At 40.2% G+C, this 20,285-nt stretch overlaps 2 protein-coding genes across 3 annotated transcripts in view; both read right to left on the bottom strand.

The window, feature by feature from the left end:
• Nucleotides 1-7,095, bottom strand: part of LOC133540954 (atrial natriuretic peptide receptor 2-like) — a 69,848-nt gene extending 62,753 nt beyond the window's left edge. The window contains exons 1-2 of the mRNA XM_061884040.1: nt 6,999-7,095; nt 2,024-2,121 (exon numbers count right to left, since the gene is read on the bottom strand). Of these exons, the coding sequence (XP_061740024.1) occupies nt 2,024-2,095 (72 nt within the window). The 5' untranslated portion in view covers nt 2,096-2,121; nt 6,999-7,095. The remainder of the gene's footprint in view (nt 1-2,023; nt 2,122-6,998) is intronic.
• Nucleotides 7,096-14,972: 7,877 nt separating this feature from the next.
• lpar3 (lysophosphatidic acid receptor 3) overlaps nt 14,973-20,285 on the bottom strand; it is a 26,440-nt gene continuing 21,127 nt past the window's right edge. For both annotated transcript variants that reach the window (XM_061882996.1, XM_061882997.1), the window contains exon 3: nt 14,973-18,554. In XM_061882996.1, coding sequence (XP_061738980.1) covers nt 18,226-18,554 — 329 coding nt within the window. In that variant the 3' untranslated portion in view covers nt 14,973-18,225. The remainder of the gene's footprint in view (nt 18,555-20,285) is intronic.

Here is a 20,285-nt window from a genome sequence, read left to right as displayed (position 1 = left end):
TATATTTTCTTTTTTTTAACTTCCCGCTTTTCCCAAATTTCCAGGAAACTCCCATTCAAATAAATGGACATTTTCAAAGTTCTACAACTCCCACATTTCTTACCCGATTCAAACCTTTCCACCATCCACACACTCCACTCATCCTGCACGTACAAATCAATGTGTTTCCCAGTTCGGAAAATTCCCGTATTACTCATAATTACCAGGAATTTTTACCTATTGAAAATGAACGGGCAATATAAAAACTTCTTCTTATCCCACATTTCTCAAGTGATTAGAAAAATTCACACACTCCACTCACCCTGGACATTCAAACTACCATTTTCGAAATTCAAAGAAATTACAGGAATTCCTAGTTTTTCAAAGCTCTATTCCCACCCTTTTTTCTTTCAGGTTCTCCTTCTACATTTTTCCAACCATTCCACCATCAAAACATTCCACTTAGTTGAGATATAAAAGCTATCTAGTTTTTTTTGTGCTAAGTCTTGATTTTCCCAAAATCCCAGGAATTCCGAAAAAACAATCGTTACTACGTCATTCCAACCCCAACCCATTCATATAATCTCAGACAGTTGCGATGTTATATTTTCTTTTTTTTAACTTTCAGCTTTTCCCAAATTTCCAGGAAGCTCCCATTCAAATAAATGGACATTTTCAAAGTTCTACAACTCCCACATTTCTTACCCGATTGAAACCTTTCCACCATCCACACACTCCACTCATCCTGCACGTACAAATCAACGTGTTTCCCAGTTTGGAAAATTCCCGTATTACTCAGAATTACCAGGATGTTTTTACCTATTGAAAACAAACCTGGTCGTATCCCACATTTCCCAACCGATTGGAAGCGTTCCAACATCCACTCACCCTGGACATTCAAACTACCATTTTCGAAATTCAAAAAAATTCCAGGAATTCCTAGTCTTTCAAAGCTCTATTTCCACCCTTTTTTCTTTCAGGTTCTCCTTCAACATTTTTCCAACCATTCCACCATCAAAACATTCCACCTAGTTGGGATATAAAAGCTATCTAGCTTTTTTTGTGCAAAGTCCTGATTTTCCCAAAATTCCAGGAATTCCGAAAAAACAAGCGTTACTACGTCATTCCAACCCCAACCCATTCATATAATCTCGGACAGTTGTGATTTTATATTTCTTTTTTTTGAAATTCCAGCTTTTCCCAAATTTCCAGGAAACTCCCATTCAAATAAATGGACATTTTCAAAGTTCTACAACTCCCACATTTCTTACCTGATTCAAACCTTTCCACCATCCACACACTCCACTCATCCCGCACATTCACATCAACATGTTTCCCAGTTCGGAAAATTCCCGTATTACTCAGAATTACCAGGATTTTTTACCTATTGAAAACAAACCTGGTCGTATCCCACATTTCCCAACCGATTGGAAGCGTTCCAACATCCACACTCTCCACTCACCCTGGACATTCAAACATTCCACATCCACGCCAGCTTGCGTATGCGGCATTCACGCACAAGTGCTACAGGAATTGGAATTACCCTTGATATCCACTCTCTCGATATTTGGATCGACCAGCCAATCGGCAAAGGCTGATATCGTCTGCTTTGAATCACAGAGTACTTCAAGTGTCGGAAACAACGGCTACTTATTTCTCCTCACAGACGGATGGTGCTGGTATCGGACGTAGCATTGCGATACAGAGAAGACGTCCGCAGGTGTTTGTGACACCACAACAAAAGGATCCAGTACAAATAGAATATCACTAACCGGCGTGCACTATTTTGTGGTAGACGTGGGAGCAAATATGGTGTATTGGACAGCTGCAACATTTTGTGGATCACAAGAAATCCTTCATGGAGCGAGAACTCACCAGGAGGAAGGTCAGGTAGAAGAATGCTGCTGATGTCCGCACAGCCATGATATCAGTCTGCAGCCTCTGTGGACCTTCTTGGATGTGACTCAGCGACTGACCTACTGTGTGTGTGTGTGTGTGTGTGTGTGTGTGTGTGTGTGTGTGTGTGTGTGTGTGCGTGCTTGACCTTCTCCACCTGCACCCGTCTCTTGTGTGCCCCAATTGTCCAATCAGAAGAAGTGGTCCTCCAGTCGGTCATCAAGGTAATTCAGTTCCAAATGACGACTTGTAATCAGAGGTAAATATTATCATTATCTTCTTCACTTCTGCATCTGTGTTATTAGTTGATGAACAAGGCAAACTCTTCAAATGAACTTGAATTACTGTCGCCGAAGACAACGCACAGTATTTGGACTTCAAAGTAACAGGAAGTGAGTTTTTTTTAGCGTAGAACAGGGGTAGGGAACCTATGGCTCTAGAGCCAGATGTGGTTCTTTTGATGACTGCATCTGGCTCTCGGATAAATCTGAGCTGACATTGCTTAACATGATAAGTAATGAATAATTCCACTTGTAATAATTGTTAAAATAATGTTCAAAACATAAAACATTCTCATGCATTTTTAGTCCATCCATCCGTTTACTACCGCACCTGTTCAAGAAGTTGCGTTAAGAAGTTATGTGTTTATTATTGGTTAGTGTGGGGCTTGTCCTCCTGGGGGTTCCTCAGATCACCAAGCACCGACATTTCAGGGTTACGCTATTGTTTTATTTTTCAATAAGTCTCTCAGTTGCTTTCCAGCAATTGTATTTTTCCTCTTTCGTTCTCGCTCGCGCTCTGGCTCCAGCCCCAACCCCATCCCTCCTCCTGACTGCTGCTTATAACAGAGCGACAAGTGATTAGATAACAAGGCCCAGGTGGGGCATCTACGCAGCTCTTGCTGATTTCGAGGCCGGTCCTGGCACACCCCAGTTCGCTGCAGGCCCGCAGGCCACGCCCCCTCCACAGTTAGCTTCAGAATAACAATGTTATTACAAAGAATAAGAGACCTATTATACTCTAGAAATGTTGGTCTTACTTAAAAATGCACGCATATAGTTGTATTCAGTGTTAAAAAAAATATTATACGGCTCTTACGGAAATACATTTTAAAATATTTTGCTTTTTGGCTCTCTCAGCCAAAAAGGTTCCCGACCCCTGGCGTAGAATCCTGAAATACAGTCACGGGGCATCTACTGTATATTGCGGCCGAGCCATCAAACGCAGTCAGTATACGTATAAGCACGCCATGGATATAAATCAAACGCTATCAGCATATAAACACGCTGTCAGGTTCAAACACTGATGGCATCTATTAAACAAGACAAGAAGCAAAGAATTAAACAGAGACAGAATTCAATTTGAGGAGAGACGTCTGGACACTGTAACTTTGTAAAGATTGTATGCCTCCTCCTTTATTTGAACTTTTTCTCTGAGCACATGTCAACAGCTGCTTCCGAAAGGACGGGGTCGTAAACAGTTCACAGAAAAGGTCGTAAAACAGAACACAGAAAAGGTTGTAAAACAGTTCAAAAAGAGGTTCGTAACAGTTTAAAGAAGAGGTCGTAAAAGAGTGCAAAAGAGGTTGTCTGGAACTTGGGCAGATCCTTTGTAGTTCTTGGGTTAAAACAATATCTTTCTGTTGGTTACAATACATAAAAGAAACAGAAACACCTTCATGTTGCTTCCCCCCCTACACTGTGGAGTTTTACAAGCCTTCTTCTTGCTAGATTCAAAGACATGTTTTTGTCTTCTTGCTGGGAACTAATTTCAACACAAAGTTAACTTAGAAACAATTATTCTGACACACGCCATGGATATAAATGAAACGCTATCATTATACGAACACATCATGGATTTAAATAAAACAAGGGTTAGATAAAATTAAAGCTGCAAGCAGCATTGGTCGGGTCCGCCTTTGGCTGCTGCCCCCGAGACCCACGGCCGGATAAGCGGTAGAAGACACCTTGGAGCCACTATTTTGAGAATCTAATGCAATGTGAAAGTAATGCAGTTGTTGTATTGAAGTGAAAATATCAAACTTCCTGTTGATTTTTGCTAAAGTATGTTAATTATTAAAATGTAGGTCTAAGTGAGACCTACATAGTGTTTTTTGTTTCATGTCTCTCTGACATTCCTACCGGAAGTTACAAGCAGTTTTGTCTGTGTTTTCTTCCTAGGAGCAGTTTGTCCGTGTTGTATTCCTAGGGGGGCGGTAGAGCGCAATTTTGAGTTTTGAGGTTAGAGTTTTTCATCAGATCGCAATTTTTGCCAGACCTGATGTGTGTGTCAAGTTTGGTGAGTTTAGAAGCATTTTAAGGGGGTCAAATAACATCTCAAAGAGGCAAAAATGACATTTTTTAGGAGACTTTGCACAGGGTTCTTTGAAGGCGCATAAAATCAAAACCTGAGAACTTATCAAAACTCTGTTCTATACTTTTAATCAGAAGGGTTCAATCTCTCTCCTGTGCGAGTTTGAAGCCAAAACAACAAACGCAGTCAGAGGAGATGATGTTTGAAGAAAGGTGACCGGTTTTTACAAAACTTTTGTTTTGAAGGGGGGATTGCAAACTTCCTGTTGATTTTTGTTGGGGGTTGTCAATCTATGAAATGTAGGTCTAAGCGAGACCTACATAGAGGTTTTTGTTTCATGTCTCTCCGACATTCTTACCGGAAGTTACAAGCAGTTTTGTCTGTGTTTTCTTCCTAGGAGCAGTTTTTTCAGTGTTTTATTCAAAAATAGCGCTAGAGCGCAATTTTGAGTTTTGGTTTTTTCATTAGATCGCAATATTCGCCAGTCCTTATGTGTGCGCCAAGTTTGGTGACTTTTGAAGCATTTTAAAGGGGTCAAATTACAGCGCAAAGAGGCAAAAGTTGCATTTTTTGCGAAAAATTTATTTTGAAGGGGTTTTTGCCAACTTCCTGTAGATTTTTGCTGAAAGAAGTGAGTGTATGAAAATTGGGTCTAAGTCAGACCTACATAGGAGTTTTTGTTTCATGTCGCTATGACATTCCTAACAGAAGTTACATGCAGTTTTGTCTGTATTTTTTTCCTAGGGGGCGCTAGAGCGCAATTTTCATTTTGGGGGATTGCTTGCTTAATATGTTGGGAAGGTTTGCTATACCGACGTGTGTGTCAAATTTGGTGAGTTTTGAAGCATGTTAAGGGGGTCAAATTACAGCACTTGGTGCGGAATAATAATAAAACACAGCAGTTTCAATTGGGTCCTTGGTCCTGTGGAGTCCTTTGCCATGGGCCTGGCGGACCCTAATAATACTTTTTTTGTGGGAAGTAAGTGGAAGTATGGAAGTAAGTTTGGTTGCATGAACAAAAACAGTCGCTCTCTGGTAACACAAAAAGTGATCACTGATCAGTGGGACTGACACTCTAACAGCCAATCAGGTGTCAGTATCAACCATCAAGTTTGCCTGATTCTTTGCATGGAGTGAGAAGAGAAAGTCCAAATGAAGAAATAGCAGATAAAAGAGGAATAGTCCCTTTGACAGGTTTCAATCAATCAATCAATCAATGTTTACTTATATAGCCCTAAATCATTAGTGTCTCAAAGGGCTGCACAAACCACTACGACATCCTCGGTAGGCCCACATAAGGGCAAGGAAAACTCACACCCAGTGGGACGTCGGTGACAATGATGAAGCTAACCATCCATCCATCCATTTTTTACTGGTTGTCCCTTTACTTTAACAAAAAATTATTATTCTGAAGCTAACCCTCCACCCATTTTCTATTGCTTGTCCCGTTTTTTTAACATTGTTATTCTGAAGCTAACCATCCATCCATCCATTTTCCACCGCTTGTCCCGTTTTTTTAAATAACATCGTTATTCTGAAGTTAACCATCCATCCATCTATTTTCTACCGCATCAAAAGAGCCACAGGTTCCCTACCCCTGCTATAAAGTGTACACAAATGAATGGAAAGAGGTTTTTGTGGGGTTGTGAGTTAAAATACTTTGCTAGTTTCGACACATCTGAAGCCAATCCAGGACAAATATTATGTAATTCGTTTAAAAAAAAGTGCTTAGTCCTGATTAACTTCAGATTGGGTTTCAAAAGGGACCGTAGTCAGACAAGACCGCTAATACCACACCACCTGTGCTCACCCTGTAGAGCATGGGTGTCAAACTCAGTCCCGCTGATCAGTGATCACTTTTTGTGTTACCAGAGAGCGACTGTTTTTGTTCATGCAACCAAACTTACTTCCGTACTTCCACTTACTTCCCACAAAAAAGTATTATTTTGTCTAACCCTTGTTTTATTTAAATCCATGACATGTTCATATACTGATAGTGTTTTATTTAACTATTTAACTAGCTATTTAACTGCTACTGTTTAACAAGGACTGATTCAAATTGTGTTTGCACAACAAATGTTTTGGCGCTTTTGTTCATGTGGGAGAATATTCCAATAAAGGTGCACTACACACTACTTTTGAATTCTATGTCCCACTCTCCTTTGTGGAGGGAGTCCGGTCCGATCCGGTGGCCATGTACTGCTCGCCTGTGTATCGGCTGGGGACATCTCTGCGCTGCTGATCAGCCTCCGCTTGGGATGGTTTCCTGCTGGCTCCGCTGTGAACGGGACTCTCGCTGCTGTGTTGGATCCGCTTTGGACTGGACTCTCGCGACTGTGTTGGATCCATTATGGATTGAACTTTCACAGTATCATGTTAGACCCGCTCGACATCCATTGCTTTCCTCCTCTCCAAGGTTCTCATAGTCATCATTGTCACCGACGTCCCACTGGGTGTGAGTTTTCCTTGCCCTTATGTGGGCCTACCGAGGATGTCCTAGTGGTTTGTGCAGCCCTTTGAGACACTAGTGATTTAGGGCTATATAAGTAAACATTGATTGATTGATTGATTGAATTCATTATTGGGCTTTGTGTATACAATGCAGTTAATCGCGATTAATCACAGAAATAGTGCGATTAACTTCGATTACAATTTTTAATAGTTGCCCAGCCCTAATATATATATATATATATATATATATATATAGTCACAAGGTGATGGTGACGAACCCCAAGCTGCAGAGATGACAGGCTTGGAAAAGGAAAACATGGTTTTAATGTTAAAAAAAAACAGGCAAGGAAAACACAAACCAGAAACCAGGAAACAGCAAACAGGGACAGAAGTCGGGATCCAGGGAATAGCTCTCAGCTTCCAAAAAAAGACAGTCCACAGCAAACAGGGAACATTACTCCAGCACTCACTGGAGGGCAAGGCAGGTTTAAATAATGCCTCTGATTAGTGCTCAGGCAGCAGGTGAACACTAATTAGAAGCAGGTGGAAATAAGTAACCATGGTAACCAAAACAAACAAGGGTGTCTGTTACTACTTTATATATGTACTTGCAGTGTGTTTGTAAAATGTTTTAAAGTGGTTTTAGAGACTTTAAAAGCTACAACAGCGACTCATTAGCTGCATCTTCCAAGCGTTTTTGATCTTCTTTAATATAAAGAAATAATGCTTGTGAAAGATCGGCAAAATGACAAAACAAATGACAATATTATTTCATTTCTGCTCCATCTGACTTCTTCCTCTTTTCTTCCCATATTTGGCCGGCCAGGAAAGACGAGGCCATCCTAATTAAGCGCAGGGCAAATTTAACAAGGTCAAACATTTTATGAGTCAACTTCTTTCTCTGCTGCTCCGCGGTAAAAGATTACAACAAAGTGCTTTTTTTGTCCTCCATGAATCTTTTCCAAAGCCCATTGCAGAGAACAAAAACATGCACTTGAACGTTTTTTTTGGCACGTTCAATTGAGGCGTTTGAAACTGAAAGGTCATCGATGACATCGTCTTAGTGGCAACTCTTGACCTCAAGAAGTACTTTCTTTATTCCTCATCATGTTTTGTTTTTCTGATAAAATGAGTTGATTATATTTGAGTTTGTTTTTATCACATGTATTTGTTGATAAGTCATATTGTTGGAAGCAAAAAGTATGACCGCGAACAGGTTTTATCTAAGTGTAAAAATGAGCTTTTTAAAAATTAAATAAACTGCTGTTCTAATTGTGTCCACTAGATGTCGCAATAGATATCCTTTGTATCTTTTTTGATGATGCTACATGTGTAAAAACAAAACAAAACTTAATGCTAGTGCACCAGTTGAGAAAAATGAGCAAACTACATAAATAACTTCCTGTAATTTGATTTTGATATCATTCTCTTATCTTGATTGATTGAAAACGAACACCAATGAGTTGACTGATGAACATTATCACAACATTTATTCAGAAAGTATAAATAACGACAAATAAAAATAGAATTGTGACGGGTGGGGTGGCCTGCGGACCTGCAGCGAAGCAAGGTGTGCCAAGACCGGCTTTGAGATCAACGACAGAATTTTACTGTAACAAAATTCACCAGATCTAAACTGTAACTTTTTTTTAACGATATGTAAAAAAAATGTTACAGTAAAATTTACTGTAACTTTTTTTTATTTTTTACAATATGTAAAAAAAATGTTACCGTAAAATTCTGGCGACCGAGCAGCCAGGACCTGTGCCTCCCCACTCCACAAGGGAGAGGGGGGCAGATCAGAAAAGAAAAGAAACAACAGATCAACTGGTCTAAAAAGGGGGTCTATTTAAAGGCAAGAGTATTCAAATGAGTTTTAAGATGGGACTTCAACGGTTATACAGTGGAAGGGGGTTCATACGGCCCCATTCTTCCACATTTAGGGAGGGTGCACTATCCACTTTAACCGCCAGATGGCAGTAGAGTGTTGACTATCTTGAAATGTGTTTTGTGGCAACTCCAACTTTGACCACAGTGTCACTTTCAATCATTTCCAGCTGACTGCATTGCAAAATGATTAACCCCCACCTCTTCTCCTCACGTAATATCCACACCAGAATGGGACCAGATCATTACCTTCCCTATTTTACATTTATTACTTATTTCCATTTCGACAGGGAATAAAAAATATATGTTTTGCATGCGATTTTAAACTTGAATATTATCTATTAATGCAACAAATGTGAAACAGTTTTTGGTTTAAATCAAATAAATTACTTCAAGCAATTAATTAAATTGTACAATTTAAAAAGACAATTGATTTTCATGCAAAAATAAAAAGGGCAGCTGCTGGAATTTTACTGAAAAAAGAAAAACTTTTGTTCCATTTTTCCATTTCCAGTAATGTGCTGTATAAAAACAACACTACACTACAGTTGTGATGACTAAGCTGACAGTTTTTTGTTTTTACTGCAAAATGGAACGGTATATTTCACGAATGCAATAATCAAATGCATGTATAATAATATAAGCTAAATCCTTTTTTTAGTCATCAATTATTCACGGTAACAAAACTGTAATGTCGTTTGACATTTACTGCAGTTTTGATGGTAAAGCTGTCAACGTTTTACTGTACAAATGAAAAATCAGTGGTACTCTTTCTTTATTTACAGCAAGTCGCCAGAACTTAACTGTAATTTTTTTTTTTACAATATGAAAAAAAAAATGTTACAGTAAAATTCAGGTGACTGAGCAGCCAGGATTATTTTTTTACTGTAAAAAAAAAAAGTGGTACTATTTCTCTATTTACAGCAAGTCGCCAGAATTTTACTGTAACATTTTTTTTTACAATATGTAAAAAAAAAAAGTTACAGTAAAATTCTGGTGACTGAGCAGCCAGGATTTTTTTTACTGTAAAAAACAACAACAGTGGTACCGTTTCTCTATTTACAGAAAGTCGCCAGAATTTTACCGTAACTTTTTTTTTACAATATGTAAAAAAAATGTTACAGTAAAGTTTACTCTAACAGAATTTTACTATACCTTTTTTTCACACCATGTAAAACAATATCTTTACAGTACAATTCTGGGAACTGAGCAGCCAGAATTATTTTTTTACTGTACAAAAAAACCCCAGTGGTACCGTTTCTCTATTTACAGCAAGTCGCCAGAATTTTACTGTAACATTTTTTTTACAATATGTAAAAAAAAAAAAAAGTTACAGTAAAATTCAGGTGACTGAGCAGCCAGGATTATTTTTTTACTGTAAAAAAAAAAAGTGGTACTATTTCTCTATTTACAGCAAGTCGCCAGAATTTTACTGTAACATTTTTTTTTACAATATGTAAAAAAAAAAAAGTTACAGTAAAATTCTGGTGACTGAGCAGCCAGGATTTTTTTTTACTGTAAAAAACAACAACAGTGGTACTCTTTCTCTATTTACAGTAAGTCACCAGAATTTTACTGTAACTTTTTTTTAGAACATGTAAACAAATGTTACAATAAAATTTACTGTAACAGAATTTTGCTGTAACATATTTTTTTTTTACATTATGTAACTAAAATGTTGCAGTAAAATTCTGGCAACTGAGCAGACAGTTTTTTTTTTTTACTGTAAAAAAACAGTGGTACTGTTTCTCTATTTACAGCAAGTCGCCAGAATTTTACTGTAACATTTTTTACAATATGTTAAAAAAAAAAATACAGTAAAATTTACTGTAACATAATTTTACTGTAACATTTAGTTTTTTTTTTACAATATGTAAAAAAATGTTACAGTAAAATTCTGGCGACTGAGCAGCCAGGATTATTTTTTTTACCGTAAAAAAACAACAAGAGTGGTACTGTTTCTCTATTTACAGCAAGTCGCCAGAATTTTACTGTAACTTTTGTTTTACAATATGTAAAAAAAATGTTACAGTAAAATTTACTCTAACATAATTTTGCAATACCTTTTTTTTACACTATGTAAAACAAATTGTTACAGTAAAATTCTGGCGACTGAGCAGCCGGGATTTTTTTTTTTTTACTGTAATAAAAAAACAACAACAGTGGTATTGTTTCTCTCTTTTGAGCAAGTCGCCATAATTGTACTGTAACTTTTTTTTTTTTTTTACAATATGTAAAAAAAATGTTACAGTAAAATTTTCTCTAACAGAATTTTACTATAACATTTTTTTTACACTATGTAAAACAAAATCTTACAGTAAAATTCTGGCGACTGAGCAGCCAGGATTATTTTTTTTACTGTAAAAAAAAAAACGGGCTTCACGGTGGAAGAGGGGTTAGTGCGTCTGCCTCACAATACGAAGTTCCTGCAGTCCTGGGTTCAAATCCAGGCTCGGGATCTTTCTGTGTGGAGTTTGCATGTTCTCCCCGTGAATGCGTGGGTTCCCTCCGGGTACTCCGGCTTCCTCCCACTTCCAAAGACATGCACCTGGGGATAGGTTGATTGGCAACACTAAAGTGGCCCTAATGTGTGAATGTGAGTGTGAATGTTGTCTGTCTATCCGTGTTGGCCCTGCGATGAGGTGGCGACTTGTCCAGGGTGTACCCCGCCTTCCGCCCGATTGTAGCTGAGATAGGCGCCAGCGCCCCCCGCGACCCCGAAAGGGAATAAGCGGTAGAAAATGGATGGATGGATGGATGTAAAAAAAACAGTGGTACTGTTTCTCTATTTACAGCAAGTCGTCAGAATTTTACTGTAACTTTATTTTTTTTACAATATGAAAAATAAATGTTACAGTAAAATTTACTGTAACAGAATTGTACTATAAAATATATATTTTTTACATTATGTAACTAAAATGTTGCAGTAAAATTCTGGCAACTGAGCAGCCAGGTTTTTTGTTTTTTTTACGTAAAAAAACAGTGGTACGGTTTCTCCATTGACATAACATGCTGTAAAATAACAGTAAATGTATTCAGACTGTAATAAAAATGACACTGAACATTTATATCGATATTTCATCGACTGCTCCGAGCGGTTATTAATAGCCGTGTCTGAGGAACTATTCAAGAATTCGGTGTTGCGACATCTTTTTTGTTTCCTTCGAAGACGTGGAGGCAACAGGAAGAGGAAGTAGTCGAGTTCGAAAGACAGGAAGAACAACATTTTGGCTTCCATCAGCTGCACTAATTGTCCTGGAGGACATATACAGGACACTTTATTAGGGACAGCAATAAGGGTCTGGCGTCACCAAAATAAAGGTCTTTTGTGAGGGAGGGGCTTTTATTGTGGACATCAAAATAAAACAGAAATGGGTCTCAGTGTAACTGTAATAGTAAACAAAACCTTGTAAGTGTACCTAATGATAAAGGCCTACAAAAAGCCACTATTAGCCACCACTTAGCCTGATAGTTAATATATCAATGATGAAATATTAACATTGCAACACATGCCAATAATAGTTTACTAAATTGCAATTTTAAATTTCCCGCGGAAGTATCCTGCTAAAACGTCGCAGTGACGTCACGCATTGTAGACATTTTGGTCCAGCACCATTCACAGCTATAAGTCATCTCTTTTCATCGCATAATTACACAGTATTCTGGACTTCTGTGTTGCTGAATCTTTTGCAATTTTTTCAATTAATAATGGAGACGTCAAAGAAGAAAGCTGTAGGCCGCAAGTGGAGAAGGAATTATGGTGTGGGGTTGTTTACAAGGAGTTAGGCCTGGCTCCTTAGTTCCAGTGAAAGGAACTTTGAATACTCCAGGATACCAAAACACTTTGGAAAATTCCATGCTTCCAACCTTGTGGGAACAGTTTAGAGCGGGCCCCTTCCTCTTCTAACATGACTGTGCACCAGTGCACAAAGCAAGATCCATAAAGACATGGACGACATGTCGGGACCCAGGATGGACCGCTCGCCTGTGTATCGGTTGGGGACATCTCTACGCTGCTGATCCGCCTCCGCTTGAGATGGTTTCCTGTGGATGGGACTCTCGCTGCTGTCTTGGATCCGCTTGAACTGAACTCTCGCGGCTGTGTTGGAGCCACTATGGATTGAACTTTCACAGTATCATGTTAGACCCGCTCCACATCCATTGCTTTCGGTCCCCTAGAGGGGGGGGGGGTTGCCCACATCTGAGGTCCTCTCCAAGGTTTCTCATAGTCAGCATTGTCACTGGCGTCCCACTGGATGTGAATTCTCCCTGCCCACTGGGTGTGAGTTTTCCTTGCCCTTTTGTGGGTTCTTCCGAGGATGTTGTAGTCGTAATGATTTGTGCAGTCCTTTGAGACATTTGTGATTTGGGGCTATATAAATAAACATTGATTGATTGACAGAGTTTGGTGTGGATGAACTTGACTAGCCTGCACAGAGTCCTGATCCGGACCCAAAAGACCACCTTTGGGATGGATTAGAACGGAGACCGAGAGCCAGGTCTTCTCCACCAACATCAGTGTGTGACCTCACCAATACGCTTTTGGTAGAATGTCGGAAAATTGCCATAAACACACTCTTGTGGACAGCCTTCCCAGAAGAGTTGAAGCTGTAGTAGCTGCAAAAAGTCATATTGAAGATTCCAAATAAGCGTAAATTAACAGGAAGTGCGTAGTGACCCAGTTATTTTCAAAAATTCTCACCCAGCTGTTAAGCCAGTGCGTAAAAAAATGCTTTTAAAGCAGTTGTGTTTTCGGAGAATTTGGCTAATAAAAGGGAAGTTAGAAACTGGGATCTCCTGACTGAGTGACTGTTCAATGTCTGCCCATAAATGATCTAATAAAGTGGGTGTCAGCATAATTGTATCAAATTTATCACAAAAATGTGTGTTTCAATGAGTTCCCAGCGAGAGGACAAAAGCTGTCTTTGATCCTGCCAAGCAAAAGGCATGTAAAACCCCACTGTGTAGGATGGGAAGTGACATGAAGGTGTCGGTCTTTTTTAGATGTGTTGTAATCCACAGGAAGCTTTTGTCTTGACCGGAGATCTACAAGAGGAAGCAGGACCTGACTCCCTTCCAGGCACCTTTTCTTTGAGCTGTTTTGTGACCAAAGGCAGCGGCTGTTTATGACCCCCTTCCCTTAGAAAGGGAAGTCCAAACAAAAGAGGCGGCATACAATCTTTGGTCAGAGCGCGGTGGTGTCAGAGTGAGTTGGTGACGAACCCAAAAATGCAGAGAAGGAGGCAGGCATTGAATGAGAAAACATGATTTTAATTTACACACAACAACAACAACAAAAAAACTGTACAAACAAAAAGCGCGCACGAGGCGGATAAAAAACTAAAAGAGCTAGCATGGGAGCTGGAAGATAACGAACTAGGCTAGGAACAAACAAAAATGGAAGCGGGGAACAAAAGACAGTAAACTATAAACAACTACCAAATATAGCTTACCGCTAAGCTGCAACGACACAACACGACACGACAGGAGCGACAATAGAATACAATAATCCAGCACTTGACTGGAGGGCAAAACAGGTTCAAATAGGAGCGGGCTGATTGACATCAGGTGTGGCCAGGTACCAATCAGCTGCAGCTGAGGGGAAAAAACAGGTTAACAGACAAAAGAAGAGCGCTGACAGGAAACAGACAGAAAAAACTAAAAACATGACCAAACTGTCAGGGGCAAGCCTGACAGGTGGGAGACTGTACCAGGGTACAGGTCTACACGTTTCTCCTCATTGAGCCAAATTTAATTCTGTCTCTATTTAATTCCTTGCTTCTTGTCTTGTTTAATAGATGTCAGTGTTTGAACCTGACAGTGGATTTGATGTATTTTAATATATATATTGTAGTTTATTTGCAAGGATACAGTAATAGGAAAAGTGTGAGAGTTTTAGAAGACATTCTTTGAGTTTTTGTAAAGTTTTAAGGCTGATTCGTGCTGGTTTAGTTTTCCAAATAAACTGATTGATTGTTATCACAAAACTTTGTGTTTGAATGAGTTCCCGGCAAGAGGACAAAAGCTGTCTTTGATCCTACCAAGCAAAAGACTTGTAAAACTCCACTGTGCAGAATGGGTAGCAACATAGAGGTGTCGGTTTCTTTGATATGTTGTAATCCACAGGAAGATTTTGTCTTGACAGAAGATCTACAAGAGGAAGCAGGACCTGACTCCCTTCCAGGCACCTTTTCTTTGAGCTGTTTTGTGACCAAAGGTAGCGGCTGTTTATGACCCCCTTCCCTTAGAAACAGCTGTTGCCATGTAATCAGGGAAAGTCCAAATAAAAGAGACAGCGTACAATCTTTGGTCAGAGCGCGGTGGGAGACTGTACAAAGGGTACAGCTCTACACGTTTCTCCTCATTGAGTCAAATTGAATTCTGTCTCTGTTAAAATCCTTGCCTTTCTATTACTGAATTATTTATACACTCTTTTATACAGTGAATGTTTTTACACTGAATTTTAATAGGGATTTTTTATACACTGAATGTGTATACAATGAATGAACACTTTACACAGATATTTTACACACTTTTACACATTTTCATTCAATGAAATTGACAGCATCATTTCATGTAAAAACAAAACTACAGTTCACAAAAAATGCAGTGTATATACATTCAGTGCAGACATATTTGTTACTTCAAAACTCACCTAAATTAACTCTCCACTTTTTTTTTGCCTGAATATTTTCACACTGAATTCTAAACACATTTTCATTCAATGAAATCGTCAACATAATTTGATGTTAACAAAAATTCTGTGTAAAAAAACCCCCACAACAAACCTTTCGGAATAAAAAAAACAGGAAGTGACTTGCATACAGTAAGCCATATAAAAACAGAGGATGCAGTGAAGATGTCCAATAGAGTCTTTGAGGGATAAATAATCTTTGTCTCCAGCTGGAAAAGAAGCAAGTTGTATTTTGAAAAGGATTCAATAGTGAAGAGGATGCAGTGAAGATCCAGTGAAGCTGCAGTGAGGAAACAGTAAATATGTGGTGAAGATGCAGTTTAGATGTAATGAAGATGCAGTGAAAATGTGGTGAAGATGAAGCGAAGATGCAGTGAAAATGTGGTGAAGATGAAGCGAAGATGCAGTGAAACTGCAGTGAGGAAACAGTAAATATGTGGTAAAGATGCAGTGAGGATGGGGTGAAGACATACTTGCCAACCTTGAGACCTCCGATTTCGGGAGATGGGGGGTGGGTGGTGTGGTTATGAGGTGAGGAGTATAATTCACCAACTGGAGTATTTCATGTATAAAAATATATATATAAAAAAAAAAAAAAAAAAAAAAAAAATATATATATATATATATATATGTATGAAATACTTGACTTTCAGTGAATTCTAGCTATATAAAAAAGAAATAGTTGAATTTCTGACAGCACCTACCAAATAAACAGTAATAAAAACACAATTGTTCTACTAACTGTACTGTGCTTGCTGGTTGCTAAAAAAAACAAACAACAACACTTACCTTTCACTACTTGAGTAACCTTTGTTCTGCCATTTGCGTACTGACGAGCGATCTCCGAATCCGGGAACATCCTTCAAGGATTTGTTGTAGACATCCGCAAAGGAGAACGGGATGTTGCTTCCAGCTATCAGCATAGCCATCTTTGTCTCAACATAAGTTACACCATCGGGTCTCCATTTTGCGAGGTGGCCCATAATACTGGGTTGTGAACGATGCTGCGCTGCGGACGCTTTGTGCTTCGCTGACCGTTCAAGGCTGAGTATATCCGTTCGGCCACCGTGTTCAATGGAGAAGTCTGTTCTACAAAATTTACAGGCAACATACCCCTTCCCCTTCCAACTCTCCTGGATAAACTGAAATTCTTGTTTCCATTCGTTTTGGAACTTGCAAGCGTTTTTCTTCATTTTGCTCGTCGACAGTGTAATATATTGGGTTGGAGTCAATAACCAGGCGACATGATGAAGTTACGTCTCTTTACTGAGGGCTTCAGAACAGAGTCCCTAATGCATGTTCCTTGACTGCACTTAAATGTAGAATATATTTATATTATTCATATATTATATTATTTATTATTATCATTGTTTGTTGTGAGCAAACTGTGGTGCTGAATATCCCCCAGGGATCAATAAAGTACATTCTATTCTATTCTATGTACAGTAGATGGCAGTATTGTCCTGTTTAAGAGGGTCACAACATTGCTGAGTCAGGTCCGCATGGAGCTGGAGGGGGCGTGGCCTGAATTTCGGGAGAAAATTTGTCCCGGGAGGTTTTCGGGAGAGGCACTGAATTTCTCACGGAAAATCTGGGAGGGTTGGCAAGTATGGGTGACGATGCAGTGAAGGTGCAGTGAAGAAACAGTAAAGATGCAGTTTGGCTGTAATGGAGAAGCAGTGGAGATGCAGTGAAGATGGAGTGAAAATGCATGGAAGTTCCAGTGAACTCGCAGTGAAGATGCAGTGAGGGAACAGTAAATATGTGGTGAGGATGTAGTGAGGATCCAGTGATGACACAGTGAAGCTGCAGTGAGGGAACAGTGAAGGTGCGTTGTGGATGCAGTGAAGATGGAGTGACATTAAGGTGAAGATGCAGTGAAAGTACAAGGAAGATGCAGTAAAAATGCAGTTTAGAAGTGAAGATGGAGGAAACGCAGTTGAGTTGTAGGGAAGATGTAGTGAGGATCCAGTGATGCTGCAGTGAGGGAACAGTAAATATGTTGTGAAGATACAGTGAGTATGCAGAAAGGATGAAGCAAAGATGCAGTGAGGGTGTGGTGAAGATGCAGTGAGGGTGGAGTGAAGATGCAGTGAATGTGCGGTGAAGATGCGGTGAGGGTGCGGTGAAGTTGCGGTGAGGGTGCAGTGAAGATGCAGTGAGGGTATGGTGAAGATGCGGTGAGGGTGCGGTGAAGTTGCGGTGAGGGTGCAGTGAAGATGCAGTGAAAATGCGCTGACGGTGCGGTGAAGATGCAGTGAGGGTGCGGTGAAGATGCGGTGAGAGTGCAATGAGGGTGCGGTGAAGATGCGGTGAGAGTGCGGTGAAGATACAGTGAGGGTGTGGTGAAGATGCAGTGAAAGTGCGGTGAAGATGCGGTGAGGGTGCGGTGAAAATGGGGTGAAGATGCGCTGACGGTGCGGTGAAGATGCAGTGAGGGTGCAGTGAAGATGCGGTGAGGATGCGGTGAAGATACAGTGAGGGTGCGGTGGAGATGCAGTGAAAGTGCGGTGAGGGTGCGGTGAAAATGCGGTGACGGTGCGGTGAAGATGCAGTGAGGGTGCAGTGAAGATGCGGTGAGGGTGCGGTGAAGATGCGGTGAGGGTGCGGTGAAGATGCGGTGAGGGTGCGGTGAAGGTGCAGTGAAGGTGTGGTGAAGATGCGGTGAGGGTGCGGTGAAGATGCAGTGAGGGTGCAGTGAAGGTGTGGTGAAGGTGCGGTGAGGGTGCAGTGAAGATGCAGTGCAGATGCTCCAATAGAGTTTTTGAGAGATAAAACACGTTTGTCTCCAGCTGTGTTTTGAAGAGGGTGCGATTGTGGCAAGAGAAAACGCTGATGTTCTCGCCGGCCGACTGGCAGCTAGGTGTCCTCTCAGTTGGACCTGACCCAGAGGTTCTGTGAGATCCAAGGCAAGGTTTGTCTCAGGGTGGACTCCAGACCACAGAGGATCTTCTCGTCCGCTTTCAGGCGGTCCACGTGTTCTTTCAAGAAGACCAATATCGTTCTCAGGTCCAAAAGACATCCTCGTCCTCGTTCTTGGTTTCCTCGGACGGAGGCTGGCTGGCGCCCGTGTCCAAGGCGGAGCTTAAGGGGCGGGTGTTGGCCCGCGTGGAGCGCTGGCGCCGCGTGCCGTTGCCGATGCAGCGCAGGAGGTTCTTCAAGGTGGTCCACATCTCCTGGTCCTTGTAGGAGTAGATGCAGGGGTTCATGACGGAGTTGAGCACGGCCAGCAGCAGCAGCCAGCGCTTCAGTTTCATCACCTTGCAGCTGGTGCAGTGCAGGCCGTCCAGCAGCAGGACCACCAGGCCGGGGGTCCAGCAGACCACAAAGGCTCCTGCAGGGACACACAGACAGTTTTTACATGTCGGAAGAAGATCAACAAACAAATGTTCAGTCTCAAACCACTGAGATTAGCAACAGGTCCTGAAATCATCTCCATATTTGATGTCAAGTAGACTTCATCGGTTTTAGTCGTGGACTTAGTGGTCAGATCTAGTTTTGGATCGCTCACATCAAGTGTTAGACGTATATAAGTCACATCTAGTCTTAGACTTAGCTTGGTCACATCTAGTCTTGGACTTAGATTGGTCACATCTAGTCTTAGACTTAGATTGGTCACATCTAGTCTTAGACTTAGCTTGGACACATCTAGTCTTACACTCAGATTGTCACATCTAGTCTTGGATCTAAATTGGTCACATCTTAGTCTCAGACTTCGACTGGTCACATCTAGTCTTAGACTGGTCACATCTTAGTCTCAGACTGGTCACATCTTAGTCTCAGACTGGTCACATCTTAGTCTCAGACTTCGATTGGTCACATCTAGTCTTAGACTGGTCACATCTTGGTCTCAGACTTCGATTGGTCACATCTAGTCTTAGACTGGTCAGATCAAATCTTAGTTTTAGATTGGTCACATCTAGTCTTCAACTTAGATTGGTCACATCTTGTCTCAGACTTAGCTTGGTCACATCTAGTCATAGATTTCGATTGTTCACATCTAGTCTTAAACTTCGATTGTTCACATCTAGTCTTAAACTTCGATTGTTCACATCTAGTCTTAAACTTCGATTGTTCACATCTAGTCTTAGATTGGTCACATCTAGTCTCAAATTTAGATAGGTCACATCTAGTCTTATACTTAGTCAGATCTAGTCTTAGACTGGTCACATCTAATTATAGACTTAGATTGGTCACATTTAGTCTCACATTTAGATTGGTCATATCTAGTCTTAGACTGGTCACATCTAATCTTAGTTTTAGATTGGTCACATCTAGTCTTAAACTTCGATTGTTCACATCTCGTCTCAGACTTAGATTGGTCACATCTAGTCTTAAACTTCGATTGTTCACATCTAGTCTTAGAGTGGTCACATCTAGTCTTCGACTTAGATTGGTCACATCTAGTCTCAAATTTAGATAGGTCACATCCAGTCTTATACTTAGTCAGATCTAGTCTGGTCACATCTAATTATAGACTTAGATTGGTCACATTTAGTCTCACATTTAGATTGGTCATATCTAGTCTTAGACTTAGTCACATCTAATCTTAGTTTTAGATTGGTCACATCTTGTCTCAGACTTAGATTGTTCACATCTAGTCTTAGATTTCGATTGTTCACATCTAGTCTTAAACTTTGATTGTTCACATCTAGTCTTAGACTGGTCACATCTAGTCTCAAATTTAGATAGGTCACATCTAGTCTTATACTTAGATCTAGTCTGGTCACATCTAATTATAGACTTAGATTGGTCACATTTAGATTGGTCATATCTAGTCTTAGACTGGTCACATCTAGTCTAGATGCTGGTGCAAAAACCACAAGTATGTATCATCCAGCACGAGGAAGGTGTGCCCGGGCAAGTATGGTTCTGCCCTTTAATAGTGAAAAAGAGAGGAAAGCCAAGGGAGATGCGCAGAAGTTCTCAACACAAAAACTAATATTCAACAACACAAATACAACGTTGAAACAACATGCTTTATGACAACGTTGAATCAATGTCAAGGTTGTGATGTTGACTTGACCGTTGACATTTGGTCATTTTCCAACCAATATATTCAACA

The sequence above is a fragment of the Nerophis ophidion genome, linkage group LG22 (genome assembly GCF_033978795.1).
Source record: "Nerophis ophidion isolate RoL-2023_Sa linkage group LG22, RoL_Noph_v1.0, whole genome shotgun sequence".
Lineage (NCBI taxonomy): Eukaryota > Metazoa > Chordata > Actinopteri > Syngnathiformes > Syngnathidae > Nerophis > Nerophis ophidion.
This window is presented reverse-complemented; position numbering and strand designations above follow the sequence as displayed.